This window comes from Periplaneta americana, chromosome 12 (genome assembly GCF_040183065.1).
Source record: "Periplaneta americana isolate PAMFEO1 chromosome 12, P.americana_PAMFEO1_priV1, whole genome shotgun sequence".
NCBI classification, from domain to species: domain Eukaryota; kingdom Metazoa; phylum Arthropoda; class Insecta; order Blattodea; family Blattidae; genus Periplaneta; species Periplaneta americana.
In genome coordinates, this window is record NC_091128.1 from 52870435 (window position 1) to 52891859 (window position 21425).

The window sequence follows — 21425 nt, forward strand, 5'->3', positions numbered from 1 at the left end:
CATGTATGCATGTAGGCTAATTTGTAGCATGTTTCATTCAAGAAGGTGTCATTTTGTGCAGTTAACTTCTTTCCTCCTCTTAAGAAATATGCGGGAGCCGCCACTGCTCTGAGGATGGTGTTAAGTAGCACTGAAACAGCTGTAAGCCGCACATGCTTACATAATTAACACGAGTAAGATCGCCATTTAATCAATTATTTATTGTCTTCGAAAAATTCATTTTCTAGTGAGTGATAATGATAACAATTAACACAGAAATGTTCGAATTACAGGAACTTCTTGTACAAGCTACACTTCAGTATAGACTTTATCGCAATTCCCATACAACTGGAGTTTTAGCAATGAGTGTGTCTGTGATATAGATTGGTATTTCTTCTTTGTTTATTTTATAGGAATTACATAGGGTATTATCTGACAGTTTGAAGAACGTCTGAGAACTGGATGAGACTTGCAATTTTAAATGTATTTTTAGATCCTTTTATAGGTAATATATAGTATCTGATTGGTTGAAAATCATATTCAATTTTTAGGACAAAGTTGTGGTTTTTGGGACTCCTAGGCATAATCTTAAGGCTGACTTTTGAAAAACAGAAATTTTTTGTAGAGGAGTTGCTGATGCTCCTCCCCATATTTCACACCCATAGATCAATTTTGATCGTATATAAACATTATAAAATAGACACATTGTCATGATATCTGATCCCCATTCCTTATTAGCTATGATCTTCAGGAGATTTAATCATGGTAGACACTGTGAAGCAACATTGATTAAAAGTGTTTTCCATAAAAGTTGTTCATCAAAAATTAATCTTAGAATCTAAGGAGTTGGATTGTACTGAATTTCTTGATATTCAAATAAATGTGAGGTTTATAGTTTTTAAGCTATATCTTCTTGTGACGACTGACGACAGTCATTTACCCAGATTTTGATCATCACAAAATTAGCAGATTGGCTTGGTGGAGCTGATTCCTGCAGTATGATAAAGATCGGGAAGACAACATTCAGTGTGTGATACAATTGTCGTAAGCGTGAAGAAATATGAGGTGCATTTGAAAAGTTCGTAGCCTGATGCATAGATGGCAATCAAAACGTGTCAACAATGACGCCATTGTTAGTGGTCATTTCACATTAGTTCATGCACGAAAAATCATAATTTTCTGTTCAATACAATTTGTGTAGTTTAATTTTGAAGTTAGTGTGCTGAACAGATTGGCAAAAATGAAAAATATCTAGTTTCGTGCTGTCATTAAATACCGTATTTCGTAAAAAACGGAGAGTCTAACAGAAATTAAAACAGACTGGATGCTACATTAGGAGAATCTATTCCAGCATTTTCGACTGTGAAAAAATGAATGATACTATTTAAACATGTGGAAGACAATTCCCGCAATGAAGAAATTGTCGAAAAAGCATATCTCAATGGAACGGGTGCGCCACATCTTAGTCAATGTCTTGAGCATGTCCAAGGTCTCTGTAAGGTGGGTTCCGCATTTGTTAACATCATAACAAAAGCACATCTAATGTCAAATTTCGAGGAATTGTCTGGCTCGAGTTGAGAAAAATACTACATAGCAGAGACAAAACAGCAGTCGAAACAATGGAAGCACAGTGATTCAGCAAAAGCTGTTCAATTGGCTGGGAAAGTCATGGCTTATGTGTTCTCGGATTCTAAGGGGATAATCATGATTGACTATCTAGCAAACAGGAGGATAACCAGAGAATATTATTCAAATCTCTTGCAGAAACTCAAAGGAAAAATTCGAGAGAAGAGGCCGGTTATGGCCAAGAAGAAAGCACTGCTTCATCACAACAATGCACCTGCTCACATATTTGCAATCGCTGATACTAAACTAGTTCGAACTGTTGCCACAACCCCCTATCACAAGATCTCACACCCTCAAACTTTTTTCTTTTACCAAAGCTCAAAACTCCCTTGGCTGGAAAGAAATTTTCGTCAAATGAAGAGGTTATTGCAGCAGCAAAAGGCTTTTTTGCAGACCTCGAGGAATCTGTGTACAAGGAGGGTACAGCAGCATTGGATCATCAATGGACAAAGTGTGTGAATCTCAGGGGAATTATGTTGAGAAGTAGAGATTGTCTCAGAATAATCCTAATTTAATTTCTATGTCGGCTATGAACTTTTGAAACAACCCCTGTATGTATGTATGTATATGCATTTCTGGATTCGCCCATACGTGCTACATGCCCTGCCAATCTCGAACGTCTGGATTTAATGTTCCTAATTATGTCAGGTGAAGAATACTATGCGTGCAGTTCTGTGTTGTGTAACTTTCTCCATTCTCCTGTAACGTCATTCCTCTTAGCCCCAAATATTTTCCTAAGCACCTTATTCTCAAACACCCTTAACCTCTGTTCCTTTCTCAAAATGAGAGACTAGTTTCACAACCATACAGAACAACCGGTAATATAACTGTTTCATAAATTTTAATTTTCAGCTTTTTTGAGAGCAGACTTGGATGATAAAAGCTTCTCAACCGAATAATAACAAGCATTTTCTATTTTATTCTGTGTTTGATTTCTTCCTGAGTGTCATTTATATTTGTTACTGTTGTTTCAAGATATTTGAATTTTTCCACCTCTTCAAAGGATAAATTTCCAATTTTCATATTTCCATTTCGTACAATATTCTGGTCACGAGACATAATCATATACTTTGTCTTTTCGGGATTTACTTTCAAACCTATACTTTGTCTTTTCGGGATTTACTTTCAAGCCTATCTCTTTACTTGCTTCAAATAAAATTCCCATGTTTTCCCTAATAGTTTGTGGATTTTCTCCTAACATATTCACGTCATCCACATAGACAAGCAGCTGATGTAACCTGTTCAATTTCTAACCTTCTCTGTTATCCTGGACAAGTAAATGATAATACACATTAATCAAATATTATGAATAAATTAACAGTTTATGTACTGCCCGGGGCATTTTTCTACTTGTCTATAAGAGCAGAATGTCTCAGGAAATGATAACAACACAATTCTCATTGAAGTACTTCCATACACATCAGCAATAAAACCGCTGTCGTTCGTCACTTCTTAAGAATTGAAAACCCATCCAGGCAACACCACCACTGATCACGTGATAAACACGCGAGAACACGCAGAGAGAATAGCCAGTCAAGTGATGGCACCATGCTGTGAGAATGTTGACAACAGTGTAAATGTGGGGACTCAACATTTAGTGAAAAACTTTGTAATTTGAGATCAGGTCATGGCTATAATGTGAAAACTAGAGCTAAACTAGAAATTCCAATGTCATTTTCGAATTTAGTGACTCCGAATTTGTCAAAATCAGCTACTCTGATTTCCATAAGATTTTGTGTGTTGAACAGTGTAAGTTTACATAAATTACCATCACATACCGGTACTATGCAAATGTTGTGATGTGAAAGTGGGCACTTCTTACAGAACTTGATTCCTTTGATGACAGTAGTATAAATGTGGATGCAGGACATGTAACTGGTTCACCACTGTGGAGTAATGGCTAGCACGCCTGACTGTGAAATGAGCGGGCTCGGGTTCGAATCCTGGTTGGGACAAGTTATCTGGTTGAGGTTTTTTCCGGGGTTTTCCTTCAACCCATTGAGAGCAAATGCTGGGTAGCTTTCGGTGCTTGACCGGACTCATTTTGCTGGCATTATCACCCTCATCTCATTCAGACCCTAGATAACTTCAGCAGTTGGTAAAACGTCGTAAAATAACCAATAAAGATATGTAAGTTAATTTTTGTAATTGGTAATTAATATTGTGTTACACACTAGTACACACACAGTTTTATACGGACAAACATAAGGATTCTTGAATTATTATAGAATTGTGAGAATACAGTGCTATATGGTGAGTGATGAAAATATATTTCATCTGAAATAATCAGAAGGGTGCTTAAATTCAATTGGCTGTAGAATGTACGTACACAAACTCTAATAATGTACAACAATTTTAAGTGGATGAAATCGTATGAAATTTGAAGTTCATTTTGAACACATTTATGTTTATGAGCATCCACAAGTGAACATATGTTCAAGTCAGATCCATAGGTCGAAGCTTAGAGCACATATAAACTGTTTTCATTTTCATTCAGTTTTTTTCTTTTCAGAATATTGCCGATTTAATTACCTTAAAATTAATGCATAACTTTTAAAATCACTTTCCTTTCCTTTCTTCAAACAGTAATTTAAAGTTTTAAAACACTGAAATAAAGTACTGACATATTTTAGATGACTTTTTCTGTTCCTTCAGCTCAATTTTATGTTCTCTTCTCTGTCATATCTGTTTCTTTTATATTTTCTTGTCTCTTGTTTCATTTCCTTTCTTTCGTGTTTTATTATTCTTTTATTTGGTCTTTCCAGTTTATCTTATCTTCCAGACAGACGACCAAATGATACACTGGTGGACCTATCGATCTATAAACTGACCTAGTGAAAAGGAAGCAACCGAATGACTCACGAACGAACCAACAATCAAGCAAGCAACCAATCAACCCACTGACTGGCTAACTCACTCACCTAACAAACAAGCAAGTGATTGACCAACCCACCAACCAAATGACTGACTCATCTAGTAAACAAGCAACCAACCAAGCAACCCACTGACTGGCTGACCCAACAAACAAGCAAGTGACTGAACAACCCACCAACCAACTCACTGACCCACCTAGTAAACAAGCAAGCAACCAAGCAACCCACTGACTGGCTGACCCAACAAACAAGCAAGTGACTGAACAACCCACCAACCAACTGACTGACCCACCTAGTAAACAAGCAAGCAACTGATCCAACCCACTGACTGGCTGACCCAACAAACAAGCAAGTGACTGAACAACCCACCAACCAACTGACTGACCCAACTAGTAAACAAGCAAGCAACTGATCAACCCACTGACTGGCTGACCCAACAAACAAGCAAGTGACTGAACAACCCACCAATCAACTGACTGACTCACCTAGTAAACAAGCAAGCAACTGATCAACCCACTGACTGGCTGACCCAACAAACAAGCAAGTGACTGAACAACCCACCAACCAACTGACTGACCCACCTAGTAAACAAGCAAGCAACTGATCAACCCACTGACTGGCTGACCCAACAAACAAGCAAGTGACTGAACAACCCACCAATCAACTGACTGACCCCACCTAGTAAACAAGCAAGCAACCAACCAACACACTGAACTGGTCGACGTATTGCCTCAGCAAACTGATGAACCCACCAACCACCAACCAACCGACCCAGAAAACAAGCAAGCAATGGAGCAAACAACCCACTGACCAGCTGACTGACCCAGCAAACAACTGGCTGACTGACCCACCTAGAAGACAAGCAAAAAATGAAGCAAGCAATCGATCAACCCACCAACCAGTCAACTGACCAATCCAGCAAACAAGCGTTAGACTAACCTACAGGCCAGCCAACTGATCGATCCAGCAAACAAGCAGCTGACCAGCAGAGACCGACTTATCTAGCAAACAAGCAGCAATAAAGTGGCCAGCTCACCACCTAACTCAGCAAACATGGAAACAATCAAATAATCAACCAACTGTTTGTTTGACTGACTGCCACAGAAAACAAGAGATGAAACAAGCAACTGACCAGCCGAATGAACGACCTAATAAGCAAGCAATCAAGGAAGCAACTGACAGCTGACCCAGCAAACAAGCAACTGATCAGTAGACAAACGGATCCAACAGACAAGCAAACTGACCAACCAACCAACAGGCCGACTGGGCAATCTAGCAAACAAACAAAGAGATCAAGAAAGCAAGTGACCAACTTACTGCCCACCCCAGCAAACAAGCAAGCAATCAAATAATCAACCAACTGTTTGATCAACTGACTGCTCCAGAAAACAAGAGATGAAGCAAGCAATCGACCAGCCAAATGAATGACTCAATAAGCAAGCAATCAAACAACTGACAGGCTGACCATCAGACCCAGCAAGCAACTGACAGACTGACTTATCGATCCTGCAAGCAAGGAACTGACCAGTCGCCCGATCATTTAACTTATTAGTTCACACTTCATTTCTTCCATTCATTTTTGGTTTGCTTCTTTTCATTTAAATTTTTCCTTCTTGAATTATTTTAGATTTTAAATGTAGCTGGGAATGCTACATTCTTGATACATTATATTTTCATTTAGCTGTCACCTATCGGCAGGAATCTGTCATCTACCGATGCTCTACAGTTGTGGAAGCAGCAGAATGGTTCAGAGCAAAGAAGTTAATTTTAAACGAGGAGAAGACTCAAAAATTAATTTTGACATTGAAAAAAGAAGAAGGGTCTGAAGAAAAGACAGTAAAATTACTTGGTATCCATCTTGTTACAAAATGAAGCTGGGATTGCCACATTGAATGTATCTCTCAGAGACTGTCCAGAATCCTGTACCTCTTAAGAGCAATTAGAGACAAAATACCCGGGCAGTACCCAAGAAGTGTTTTTTTTTTTGCTTTTTTTTCATAGCATATTGAAGTATGGAATCCTGGTGTGGGAAAACAGCAATAATCTTATTGAAGTCCTACTGATTCAGAAGAAAGCAATAAGAATTATCACAGAAGTACCAAGCAAATCACATTGTAAACCACTGTTCATACAGGAGTCCATCTTAACAGTTGTTAATGAATATATTCTGGAACTTCTTCTTTACATCAAGAAAAATCTTTATGGCTTCACCAGTTGGATGGATAAACATGAGTATAATACTCGTAATAAAGAAAAACTGGACATACCATTTTGCAGACTATCCAAAGTTAAAAGTAGTCCTAACATGTTGGGCTGTAGGATGTTCAATATATTACCACAAGAAGCACAGGAAGTGTCACTTGACATATTCAAAGTCAAAGTGAAAACGTGGCTTCTTAGAAACCCATTCTATTCTGTGCAAGAATATCTTGAGTTAGAAAATCAAGCTGTACATATTTTTTAGGTTTCTTTCTCTGAATTTTATTATTATTTTGTAATATATTAGGAAATTCTTATAAATTGTTAAGTTAATTCTTGTTTCATTGTATATAAACAGAGCATATCAAATAATATTTGTGATCAGTGTGTTACAATTTTCATCTAGATATTAGCCTATTTTTGATAATCTTGACTCTCAATTGTAAACTCTAAGGAGTATTTGTGATCATTTTGTTTTATCTTTAGTGTTGTAATAGAATATTTTTCATTTTAGCACGATAATTTCACACATGTAATTTGACAATGTCATTAGCTTTTCCTATAACAAGAGCTAATAAATACTATACTACTATACTGTTACAGCTTCTGAATCTCTACTCACACATTGCCATCTAGTGGCCACATCTGAGTAGTCTGTACACATGTCCTCCATGCGCAGACCCACAGCATGTTATAACTGGAACTTTGAAAATTTTGTTTGTGGGTCTATACAACTATAGAATCATAGCCTATATTGTGAATCTGTTTCTGTATCTTAGTTTGTAGTGGAACTGGGAAACAACCCAACATTTCTTTTTTAAATAAATGGATTTTTATTTATGATTGAGGATAACACTATAAACTATGATAAAATTAACAGGCTACAGAATTTGAACTTGGGACCTCCCCAACTCTTTTTTCAATGAGCTAGTAATAGCAATGGTGAAATAACAGACGTTATTCTGACTCAGTTGCCAGGTATGATCAACCGGATAATAGCTGAAGAACATGGTGTGAAACCTGAGAAGGAGAACGGTGAGCATTACGTTGTAGAGATGTCTGCCGACCAAAAGGAATATGTAGCCCTCCAGAAGATCCCTTGCTATGGGATGCACTGCTATATGGCTGTGTCTAACGAGCCATGCAATGAGTGGGACAGACCGCCCACACCCCCAGTGGCAGCAGGAGCAGCCGGTGAGTTTAGTTACCAGATCTCTGTGATGTAATATTGTAGTGCACTATATACGTAGAACTTGCATGACTTTTGAGTCTCTGGTACCGTCAAGTGGGTGAGTTCAGACAGTACTGGTATTCTTTCTTTTATGACAGTCAGTTCACACTACAGTGTAAGTTTATGACTCCTGCACTTAACAGAACCTTAACAAACGCTGCAAGTGACACTTGCTTCCTTTTCCATCGATTGGTTTTATTTGGAAAACTTAATTTGAGCCTTCTAAATTTTACGATGTAATAGCTGGATACTTTCATAGTTGTAGACTGAGGGATATTTAAGAAAAGCTTTGATTGTGCATTTTGCAGTTTCTGAAAGTGTTTAGAAACCCACAGTTCAGTTTGCATTATTAAGTGTTTATCAGTATCCTTGTAGTAAGCATATTTGTGAGTTCGGAAAATGCCATGTGAATACAAAAGTAAGCCAGGTGTTAGGCAAAGAGGTTATTATGACCCGATGAAGCTTGAAAAAGCCGTAAAATACATTAAAATGGGAAAATTATCCTATAGAAAGGCATCTGACCTATATGGAATTTCCAGATCAACATTGGAAAACAAATAATTGATTAAATGGCGATCTTACTCGTGTTAATTATGTAAGTATGTGCGGCTTATAGCTGTTTCGGTGCTATTCGACACTATCCTCAGAGCCTACTATATCTCGGCACTATCTCAACTTAGCTGTCTGCTGTGTGGGTGCGTTCGTGTGATGAAGAGTTGTGTCAAATAGTGTGTATGTTCTGAAATTGATCTGTGTGTTGAGAATTTGACTGGGGTGTGTTTTGGTGTGTCTGTATATTTCATATTTGACACAACTCTTCATCACACGAACGCACCCACACAACAGGCAGAGAAGTTGAGATAGCGCCGAGATCTAGTAGGCTCTGAGGATGGTGTCGAATAGCACCGAAACAGCTGTAAGCCGCACATACTTACATAATTAACACGAGTAAGATCGCCATTTAATCAATTATTTATATTCAAGTGTTAAAAGTAGTGTACGAAAGATTCAACATGGAAAACAAAGTTAATGCAGCAAACACGACAAGCCCGCTACCCTGCAACTGGAATCTCAAATGTTCGCCGTCGAATGATGGCTGAAAAGGAGGGGGCGGTGCTAGAACTGGAAGCATTTGTAGTTGTTAATTATACTTATCAGCAGGGGTCTGAACCCTTGCACTGTATGAGTGACATTGGAGTAAACTCGCCCCAGAGTACCAAAACCAATATGTGAAAGCAAAAATTTCGATTTCAGAAGGCTTTAATTTGGAAAAAAGCAGAAATTTGTGTGGGGAGGGAGATATAGGTCCTTGGCCCAATTTTTAGGGCTCATCCCAACATTTGCCTTAGCACGTTAGGAAAACCACAGGAAGGATAAGTTGTCTCAATTTAGGAGATAGCCAATTAGCTGTGATATGACTTCAATAAAATATGGCCCATTCAACCCTGAGGGCATGATGTTGGGAAGGGTGTGTGTTGTTATTTGTAATAGCCCAAATTCTGTTTGACCACGAGACTGGATATAGGAGTGTTTCTGACAGACGATGAGGTGTTTGAGACAAGACTCGATCAGAAAATAGATGCTTGCCACTTCACAGGTTAGTCCCGGTTTTTACTTGGTTATTTAACGACGCTGTATCAACTACTTGATTATTTAGCGTCAATGGGATTAGTGATAGCAAGATGGTATGCGAGATGAGGCCGAGAATTCGTCAGATTACCCGATATTCGCCTTATAGTTGGAGAAAACCTAGAAAAAACCCAACCAGGTAATCAACCCAAGCGAGAATCGAACCCATGCTCGAGTGCAACTCTGGATCGGCAGGCAAGTGCCTCAGCTGACTGAGCTATGCCAGCGGCTCTTCTGATGCTCTATTCTTGAAACTTCAGATATCAAGGCACATTAAATGGAGAATAGAGCGAGATAAACTGGGTGGAAAATCACTTTAAGTACACTTATGTTTTGCATGGTACCATGAGTGACATCATCACATTACAAAAAAATAGAATAATTTTAGTCATATAGGGTTCCACTTGAATGATTCATGTTAAAAAAAATATATAACTTTAAATAATAAAATGTGGCTGCTTTTCGTGAGTAAAAATTTACAGTATTTTGAAAGGTACTCCTGTTACAAACTGCAAAGATTTTGAATTGCTGAAATTCGACATAATTTCTACGATATATTATTTCATGTTCCATAACCAACATCCTTCTTCGTTAATGTATCCATCTCATTGATATTATTCAAAAGCGAGTTAGATATAATCAGTAGCCTCTGTTTACTTTCTAGAGACTTTTATCATGGTAGCAACAATAAAACCTAAATTTGAAAGTGTCCTTATGTTTTCACACATAACAATTGTACCGGTAATTACTTTTATGGTAACATATTAAATATAATTAAGTTTGACATTTAAGCCATTCTCTTGTATTGTATGCATTAGTGGTAAACGCTCTCCAATCAGTAACCCTAACTGAAAAATGTAAATATTCCTTAACTTGTGAGATAGTTATATGATGGAGGATGGAACAAACTGATTCTCACTGATATGGGGTAGGGTTTTCTTAAACGTATATCATGGGACCCGCATCTTTATATCCTCTCTGAAGAAAACCATACTAAAGACTTTCATTAACCGTGGTCGATTTTAACCTGTGAACCTAGGTTCAAATAGCAAATATGGTCACCACTAGACCACTGATATTAATGTGAAGATCTGTTAGCTAATTGAAAGATATCATGTAGATTAATATGAAGATCCGTTTTTTGCTAATTGTAAGATATGTTTCACGTAGACATTGGTGTGAAGATCTGTTGTTAGCAAATTGAAAGATAATATATTTTTTGCATAGAGTTAGCTAATTGAAGAATAAAATGATAAAATATTGTCTTACACTGAGATCAATGTGAAGATTCCTTGTTAGCTAATTGAAAGATATGTTTCTCGCAAAGCAGAGCTGCTCAATTACTTTTTGTATTGGACCACTTTGAGAAAATTATATTGTTTGGTTTGCCACACTTATTGATTACAAAGTTGGAGTTTAGACATTTATATGTGAATCTATTATTTATTTGAGATAAAACATTAAATAATATAGAGTTTTATTACAAATTGTATTTTATGTTATAAAAACAAATTTATGTAAATTGTATATTTACAAAATATGCATGTTGTTGTTGTTGTTTTCTAATGCCAGGCGTTTGACAATAAAGTCATTTGACCTCTTGCACTCCAATATTTTTCAAAGATATTATCATGACCAGCCACTGAAGCACAGATTTACAAAATATGCATGTAAATGAACATTTAAAACTCACTAATGTGAAAGTGGCACTTCTTGTCTTTTACTGACTTGACAAACTGAGGTTCATGTGATTTCAGAGCAATCTTGAGACAGTGCTACGAGCATTTGTGTCCTCTATAGTGAGGTCTATGTGTTACACTTCGTTGCATTGTGGGGAAAGGCCGATTCACAGATGCACAGACCCAAACACCGTTATTAATAACAAACCAAGTTTCTTCACATTTGGAAATAAGTGTGAATTAATATCAATTCACGATTTCAGATAATTTATTTCCAATTGCACATAACGTTTGTTAATCCGAGATAGAAGCTGTTTACATTATTGAGAAATATTTTGCCCTTTGAAGTTGAATGAATTTCTTACCAACTTCATTACTTCTGGATCAATACTGAAGTCTCGAAACTCGGATTTCAAAGATGTTCTTCAAATTTGTCAAGAAATCTACCATAATGGGGTTAAGAAGAAAAGATATCTCGTAATTTCGATAAATGAAGCAGTTTTTTCTGGTGTCAAGTCCAAAGAAAACGACAGATTTGCTTGAAATGTCCTCAGTTTTTAAGTCAGATCAATAGCACATTGGTCTTTTCCTTGCAGTTGTTCATTCAACACATTTAGATGCTCAAATACATCACACAAGAATGCAACTTTAGTCATGAAATTGTCCACCTATAGCAATGTTTGGAATTCTAGAACACCTTTGAATGTTGAAGATTCGAGAAGCACATCTATCTCGTGCCTGAGTTCAGTAAACCTTACTAGCAATATCACTGAGAATCAGATCTCTATCTTCAGTGGACATGTAGGTGGGTAATTTACAGAACAGCCAGGGCTGAAGCTATGTCTGTATCTCTCTGTTGATCCCACAGTATGAAAAAGTCTCAATTCGGGTGGGGAACATGTTGAAAATATAGCTCAACATTTCCTGTATCTGTTCGAATAAATCTTTTCATAAAATTGTATTTTATTTCCGCAAACGGCCCCAGGGAAATTTACTTTCTGGACACGTCTCGTAGATCCAATAACGCTATATTTGGAAGTAGACGATCACCCCTTGCCCTTAGGGGTGCTCCTGACTTCTTCAAATCTCTCATTTTAATTCTAATTCAGTCAATGGTGAGCCAGATCTTCTACTTGGCTGCCAAGGATTTTGTATAGCTACATCTAACAACCATGTGAAAATGGGCTAAAACAGTTTTTACATAGATAAAGCGATTTTATTTTTGTAAAGAAAAAATTTGTCACATCTCTGTCTTCAAAAGTCACTCTCTGGAGAAATCGATTGAACTGTTGTAACATTACTGTTTTATCCACTTACGTTTCCCTGATGGCACCATTTCCATACATTGCAATGTTGACGGTATCATTCTCTTTCTATCACAGATGACTCTTCAACTTCCTCTTCTTCTATAAAAGGAATATCGTCTGGTAGGCCTACATCTATTCTGTCACTATTAACAAAAATAACCTCAGCTTCAGTACTCGATTTCTTTCCATTAGGTAGTTGAACATGCCACCGTCTACATCTGCAGAGTTTCTCGTCACATTTCTCTTTCATTCAGTTTTCTTTTGCTTTATCAGTTTCTCTTCTTAGTTCGTTGTTAAGTTTCCTGTAGTTTCTTCTGCCTTCTTCTATGTTGATGTTTTTCCATTTTCTCCTTTCCTTCATCTTCTCCACATTTTCCCTGTGACCAAGGTTTCTTAATTCTCACACCTTCTGTGTAGCATACTGTTTCTTATGCTGTTATCTGTATACAACTTTTAAAATGAGTCCAGTACTCATTACTATTCCCAGGTGTGGATTCTAATGTAGCGGCTTTCTCTTCAAACTTCTGTCCTCTTTGTTGTTCAGTTTTTCCATGTTCAATCTCTTAGTCACCTATCATCCTCTTATCTTCTTCAGACGAATATCTACTTCGCCTATCAGCAGGACATGATCTGAGTTAATATCCGCTGCTGGTAAAGTCTTTGAATTTTTAAAGCAATTTCGGAATCTTTCCTGTAGGTACCAGTTTATAGTCTATCTAATATCTTCTTTCGTCTCTTGGGCATGTCCATGTGTATCTTCTTCGTTTATGTTGCATTTCTTTCACAGAAATTCACCAAAAATTCTCCTCTATCACTTCTTTTTCCCAATCCATATTTTCCAACTGTTCTTCCATCTTGTCCTCCTACAACTGCGTTCCAGTTGCCCATTAGGATTATGCATGTTCCTTTCTTCTCCTTCTCAACTATCTCTTCTATCTTGTCATAGCTTTCTTCCACTTCCTCATCTGCTAATCCACTATGTGGCATATAAACTTGCACTAGCACTAAGTCCATTTTCTTCTCTTGTAGTCTCACCATTATCATCCGGTCATCTACATAACACACTGATATCACTTTATCTTTCACACGTGGTCCCAGTAATACACCAACACCATGACTTCCTTTGCACTCACCATTTGACTAGAACAACCTAAAGTCATCACTCACCAACTCACCACTATTTTCCCACCTCACTTCTTATATTCCCATCACATCCACTCTGTTTCTTATCATTTCTTCCTTCAAGTTTTCCAACTTACCTGCTTGCAGAAGAGTCCTTACATTCCACGTTCCAATCCCCAATCTTCTTTTCTTCTCTGTTGGGTTGCTTCATAGTATGTCCTTTCCCAGTATCCCCCTCCTGGACATCTGATCGAGGGATAGTTTATGTCTGGAATCTTTTACCGTGGAAAGACTCATCATGCCATGTTTGCAATTTTTCTTGGGAAAGACAAATGCAGTAGCTTCCCATTGCTTTCTGCACACCACTCTCTCTTTCGCATCTTAAAAAGATCCCAGGAGGCCCCAGCATGGAGGTGAGGAGAGTGAATTTGACTAATTAGGTCCTCCAGACTTCACCGAAATTCACCGCAAGGGTTAAATATCAGTGGCGTAGCATGAAATTTTGAGCAGGGGAAGCTAACTCAAGTTGTCTTTCATGCAATATGAGAAAACGTATTACAAAAATACAGTCTTAAAATAAATAGTAGTCAATTTCAAGTCAGCAATCGAAGATTGGTTGGAACATCTTAAGTAACACCAATAAGGCATGACCTCAAATGATACGTAGTAAAATATGATTTCACGGTTGAAGCATATGTCTTAACAAATAGACACGTATGCGTATAACATTAGCTCACTCCCTGTCATACTTAGAGAAATCACAATATTAGTATCATTACGTAAGTATGCGTCTGTCTTTTGATTGTGTCCTTCATTGACAGTAAGGGAGTCGGTCATTTGTTTTTTAAATCACACTTTTGTTCGTAAGTCAGTCTTGATAATACAATTGTCCAAAAAAAGTCAAGTAAATTAGTGTCAGGAACTGTTATTTCGCTCATTATTTATTATATCTGCCACAATGCACACTAACACTTCAACTGAACACAACTGACGAAAAGGGATAACTCGGAAACTACTTATTTTAAATGTTAAAGCTAGCTTCTTGCGAGCCTTGCGACTAGGGTAGTTTAGTTAGAAAGGGATGGAAAATCTGCGGGGTGGATTACACAGAAGAAACCAGTCTGCTTGGAAGCTGGTGTGTGCAGGCTTTTTGTGTACTGCTGCATCACAAATCATCCTGAGCTGCCGCATCACAATATTTAACGCGTAAATATAAATTCTATTAAAATTAATAAATAATTTTCTCCATAAACTGCAGGTTTATTATGAAATTATTATGAACTGGGGAAGCTAAGCTTTTTAGTTTACACTGACGCTACGCCACTGTTAAATATCAGTTCTGTCAGGGTTTTTGACCCGATCAGAGACCAGAAAATTCCAATTAGCCTTTGCCCACCTTCGATTTATTATGTTGTGGTATTGTATTGTGTGATCATTTTTAAGTTCTTTGATATTATCATCTTTGAGGAAAGTTTCGATTTTATTGTGCATGTCTTGTTTATTCATAATTACTGTAGGCCTACATTTTTCTTTATCTGCTTTAATGTAAGTTAGGTTATGTCCTTGTTTAGTTTTCAGGGTGTTTATTGTTTATTATAGGTTTTTTTTATGTCTTATTATGTCTTATTTTATGTATTCTTGGTGTTGATTTTGTATACTTTGTATTGTTGTTTCTGGGTTTACGATTTTTTGTGTTTGTTGTCTTGTTCTATTAGGTTGTAGATTGTGTTCTAGTCCTTTTTAAAGTCATTTGCTTTCATTGTGGATGAATATAACGATGGCTTTATTGAATATTCTAAGGTGGAATTTATGTTTCGTGTGTTATGTTGTTTGTTGTGCTTCCAATGTTGTTAGCTTGTTTCTATGTTTTTTTTTTTTATTTTCTTGATTATTTATGCAATTATTTTGTTTGTGTGTGTTATAATCTCTTCAAGTTGCATGTGGTCTAGTGTGTGTGTTAATTGTAAATGTAGTTTTTGTACATTGGTCCCATTGGTGTTGTGTTGGTTCTTTAGATGTTTAATGTTTTGTTTCTTGATGTTGGCATGTTTAGGTGTTATCTGTTGTTTTATGCATTCCTAGTTGAAACTTATGTTGTGGGATGTTTTTATAGCTCTGATGCTTATGGCTCTGTATTTGTGTATGAGATAACTTGTACCGGTATTGTTTTGATTCTTCATTCTTGATTAACATCATTTTCTCCTATGCATTCACTTGGTATAAATTGAATTTTGTTAATTTTGCCTTTTATGGAACAAACATGTCCATTATTGTTCAAAGCAGTAAGAAGAGTATCTAATTCAGAATAAGAATCATAGACTAAAGTAACTGAAATTTTATTTCAGACAACCAGTCTAGATATTTGAGTTCTTGACATTCAATATAGGCTACTCTCTTCTACCATCTTCTGGGTCTTTCAGAGAAGATGCATCCTCAGTAGACAAATATTTTGGCAAATATGGAAATATTGATGGAATAACATTATTTTTCAGAGACATTTTTAGTACGAGGAAGCACCAATTCAATTCCTACAAAAAATATTTTACAATGAAATTAATTTGTGACGTAAATGGTATGTAATTTTGTTAAAACTATTAGTGGGTTGTGAATGTAAGTTCAAAAAGTTGGGAAGAAGTTTACTTTCAGTTTTCACAAGACAAGCATTTAATTCTTGCAAGATTTCCACTCCAAATTCTATTATAAAGATATAAAATTAATTAAGGAAAGATTGAAGAAGGTAGAACAGGAAGGTAAAACCATGTCCATGGAAGGATATACATGTTAAAGTTTTATATGAACTATTTTATTTCTCTCAATAAAAATGCCTTATGACTCGCAAGGATGAATGGTAACACAATTTTATTCCTGATGATCACTTCTTGAGACATCAGCCGGATGAGAATAGGATGAGAATAATATATGGTACTGTACCTCTCTGAGGATGATGACAGAGTCAGTTATATCAAAAGCTCAGAGAGTTATTATATTACTATGATGTACCGAAGTACATATGGAGTTTCAGTGCAGTAATTCTGTGTTTCCATATGGTGAAGAATCGGTAAAACAAAGAAAAATTGTCTCTGGCACTGGAACTCGAACCTGGGTTTCCAGCTTCACGTGCTGGTGCTTTATCCATTAAGCCACACCGAATTATTCAAGTTCTGATGCCGGATTGAATTCTTCTCATTTTAAGTTCTACCTACTTTGTTGGCCTACTCTCGTGTACCATGTCACAGTATGTGTGACAGACACAATGTCCAACCACAAGTACAGAGGTGCACTCATTACGAATGACTAAGTGGCCAGGGGCCGACGCAACATGGTGTCATCTTGAATCACAAAGTGATTATTTATGCTTTATCATTAGACTTCGGATTTTAGGTAAAAACCTATTTTAATCCTTAAAAGATAAGTTCATCAAAACTTGCAAGAATACGTTTCATATAAAACTATGCCTAAAATTGGTATTTTAATAGCACCTAAAAATGCCTATTTTGACCTATTAAGTATGTTTTAACTCTAATACGTCAAAACACCCATTCTTATTTCGAAAATTTGTATTTTAAATTCCAAATGTATTCCTGGTTCTGTTGGAAATAAAGTAGGCCTACGGGATAAACTGGAGCAAGTTCTGCAGAGAAATGTAGGGTTGAAGGACCTGCGTACTGCTTCAGATATCCTAGCAGGGAAGAACACGGATTTACAATGTAAAATTCCTGTCCATCTAGTGTCCTGTTACTTCAGTGGATGTGGAACGTTCATTTTCAGCATACAAATTTGTGTTGAGTGATGGACGGCATTGCTTTTTACAGCTCATGCATTTTGTCAAGACACTCCCTCACTCTTCCTACAGAGCTGCGCACGAGATCGGATGAGTCTACTTATGAATTATAGGGGAATGGGTTAGCCTTTGCCTTGAACTCGGTAGACACAGCCCGACCTTCCCTTCTACTCTTACCCCCTCCACAGAAACGTTGTTCCCGTACTGCACATCGCGAGTGTCTTGACAAAATGCATGAGCTGTAATTGAAAATTTAGAAAAAGTATTAGTAATTTATTGTGAATATAATTATGGATATTAACGGACAAAGCTTGGTAAAAATGTATTATATTTGACTTGTCTGTGTACTGAATTTATGTCTAAAACTTATTTTTCACAGTTAATTGTTTAATTTATGTATTTAAACTAGTTAGATATTTGTTGTTTTTGTACTTTTAGTAGTAGTGGTAGTAACGGTGTATAAGCATTTAAAATTTTTAGTCTAAAAGTGAATTTCTGATGATTTGGAACATGTTTTTAAAGAAAAAACTATTAAAAACATAAAATTACTTAGTCATACGTTAAAAAGTGTTAAAAATTGAAAAAAAAGGTATATACCTTCGACAGACGGCCCATTTCGACATGATGTCATGTCTTCATCAGTGTCTCCTGAACTACTGGTGATCTTGAATTTTGCGATGTGCATTTGTCGATTGTAGGGGTGGGGGTATGTTGCTCTTATGGTGGGGGCTGGTTGTTTGTGTGTTATGACGTATCATGACGTCAACCATAAGAGCAACATACCCCCACCCCTACAATCGGCAAATGCACATTGCAGAATTCAAGGTCACTAATCCAGATATAATCCCCCAGAGACCAAGGAAAACAGCAGTTGCAGCCTTCAGACTATTGACAAATCATGACTGTCTAGCAAGTCATCTCTACAGAATAGGTATCTCAGCTTCACCCATATGTGTCCTGTGTAACGATCCAGCAGAAATGAATGAAGACCACTTGAAGACCTGTGACGCATTAAGATCAGAAGAAACTACAGTTCAAAAGTATTGGAAAGCACGACTGCTAATGGCTTCATTGCCAAATGCAAGGCACTAGACAACAACAACAACAGATCACTAGTAGTTCAGGAGACACTGATGAAGACGTGACATCACGTCGAAACGGGCCGTCTGTCGAAGGTATATACCTTTTTTAAAATTTTAACACTTTTTAACGTATGACTAAGTAATTTTATGTTTTTAACAAACAAAGTGTTAACATGAACTTTAATCAATAAAAAACTATTTTTGTTAGAGCCTATTTTCGATTCTTTAGAGATTATTTCCTACACTTTTAAGCCTATTTTAGGCACCTAAAATTACATTTTAACGACCTAAAAATCCGTACCCTATTTATCATATTTTCATGATGTACCGAAGTACACATGAAGTTTCAGTGCAGTAATTCTGCGTTTCCGTATGATGAAGAATTGGTAGAACAGAGAAAAATTCCATCTGGCACTGGGACTCGAACCCAAGTTTCCAGCTTTAAATGCTGGAGCTTTGTCCACTAAGCGCCACTTAGTCATTTGTAATGAGTGCACCTCTGTACTTGTGGTTGGACACTGTGTCTACTGTCACATATATTGTGATACGGCTTCGGAGTTTGAATCTGGTGTGGCTTAGTGGATAAAGTGCCAGCACATAAAACTGGAAACCCGGGTTTGAGTGCTGGTGTCGGTGAGAATTTTTCTTTGTTCTACCGATTCTTCACCGTCGGAGAGTTATATTACGCTCATCTGGTGATAAGTGGGGATCAATAACTCAATATCAGGAAAATATTAAGTTTCTTACTATTTCACTTTTTGCATCAACTGAATGTAACAAATAAATACCAAGAGTTAAAGTGAATACAGAACCTCAAGATATCGAGCACCTAATAGTAATAAGACAAGTTTCTATAATATATCCTAGTTTAACTTATAGATCAAGTTTACATAAATGAGAACTTACCATCTGGGCATGTTGCTCTGTGTTCTTTAATTATTTTGGCTTCTGTAAAGTGGAAAATGCAGGCATCTCTATTCTTTGTAATATTTCAATTTTTCCTTGGTATTTTCTTCAACCATAGTTGTCTCCTCTCCTATTCCACAGAAAATGAAAATATGGATATAATTATATTCATTGGAATAATAATTATTCTTGCAGTTTGGCACATAACAGCTCTTAAACGTGTTGTATTCATGTGATGCTTCTGCAACAACAACAACAAAAACAAAAACAACAACATTAATAGTAGTAATAATAATAATAATAATAATAATAATAATAATAATAATAATAATAATAATAATATACATTAATAATAATATAATCCTCTGATTGAAGTTCTGGCTGATATGTACATCTATTATTAGACAGTACATCTCACTTGACGATATGTGTCAGAGGAAGAACAATTTATTGTTTGTATGCATCTGAAGTCTGATTAATGTAATATGTAGCTAGTCGGCAATGTATGCAATGGAGGGGGAAAGGAATTAGCCACCCTAACCCAATATCTCCTGGCCTAGTTGCCTCATAAGTGGTGCCTTCTTGGTATCACTTGTGAGGTTCAGATCTGTCTTCGGGCAGTTGACTAAACAATAACAACAACAACAACAACAATAATAATAATAATAATAATAATAATAATAATAATAATAATAATAATAATAATATACATTCTATGAAACTAATTGATGGTGGCCCTATAACTACTTCACATGCTTACTTTTAATACTTGTTAAATTTAAAATATTTTTCATTACCTTAATTACTTAGACATTATTTAACACGACGAGACTTTTACATAATTATGCAATATTCTATTTATAACCAACTGCAATTCTATATTTATAACTTCACTTTCTCTTCCCATCTCGCCCTAACTATGAACAGAAATTTTCCCAATTTTTCACAACTATTTTCACTAACAGTTCTGCGTCATTTCTTACATGCTATTCTAATGTTTAGTTTCAGAAGTTTCTCCCATAAATTATAAATTATTTTCTGAAATTCTGAGCGTCCTTTACATTATTTTTATATTGGTATGGACTTTTACAAGCTGTAAATTTTGGGAGTGTATGTGACAATAAGGCGAAGCTTTTAATTTTGTTGTGAGCATCGTTAAAGATCAGGATTTATTAACATCTTGAAACAATCAAGAACCAAATATTGGATTTACTAATAATTAGTCCATTTTTCTCTCAACTGGAAAGCAGCCTTAAGCATATTATTATTACATGAAAAAATAATGCCTAATATGGACCAATCCTAAGTACGGTAACTCGTAACATCAGTATGGTTTTAGAATTATAAAGAAAACGTTTGGGATTACTTGAAAAGGGGAATTCAATCAGGAAATGCATTCGTACAATAAAAAAATCTGCGCTGTATCAGAGGTACATAGGCACAGAGAATTCACCAACCGCTCTAGGGAATGAAACTACAGTTGTGTTGGTGTAAATGGTTTAATTTTGTTTCTGCTTTACAAATGGAAGGGGTGGGCTATTCCATTGTTACGTATGTTATGTTCGGCGAATATTTAGATTCATGTAATTACGAAAATATTCTAATAACTGAAACTTCATATGGAACAGAAGATCAAACAAGAAATGCACTATCAGAATACGTATACAGAATAGTCCACATGAAGTGTTACAAGTTAATATCTCTTAAATGAATAGATAAAACCGAATGTTCTGTCTTCTAAATTTTATTGTGGGAAGAGATTTATAAACTGTGATATGGGCAATATTTCCCTGGGATCTCTTTAGGAGGCGCCAGGGTGTATCTTCTGATTTTCAAATGAAACCATGGATTTTTTAAAAATAGTTTTGTTCCCCTCAATAAACGAAGCAACTTTTATTGAAACATTTTTTTTAAATAAATTGTTGAGCAGTTACAGAGTGTTTTCATTGAAGTATACAGTAGTAGAAAATACAGTAGCATGCAAATTAATCCGAACAACGTAATTACTTAT

General features: G+C 36.3%; 1 protein-coding gene across 1 annotated transcript in view; it reads left to right on the top strand.

Annotated features, from left to right (window-relative positions):
• Nucleotides 1-21425, top strand: part of LOC138710433 (uncharacterized) — a 56573-nt gene that overhangs the window by 25234 nt on the left and 9914 nt on the right. Inside the window, exon 3 of the mRNA XM_069841328.1 lies at nucleotides 7649-7871. Coding sequence (XP_069697429.1) covers nucleotides 7649-7871 — 223 coding nt within the window. The remainder of the gene's footprint in view (nucleotides 1-7648; nucleotides 7872-21425) is intronic.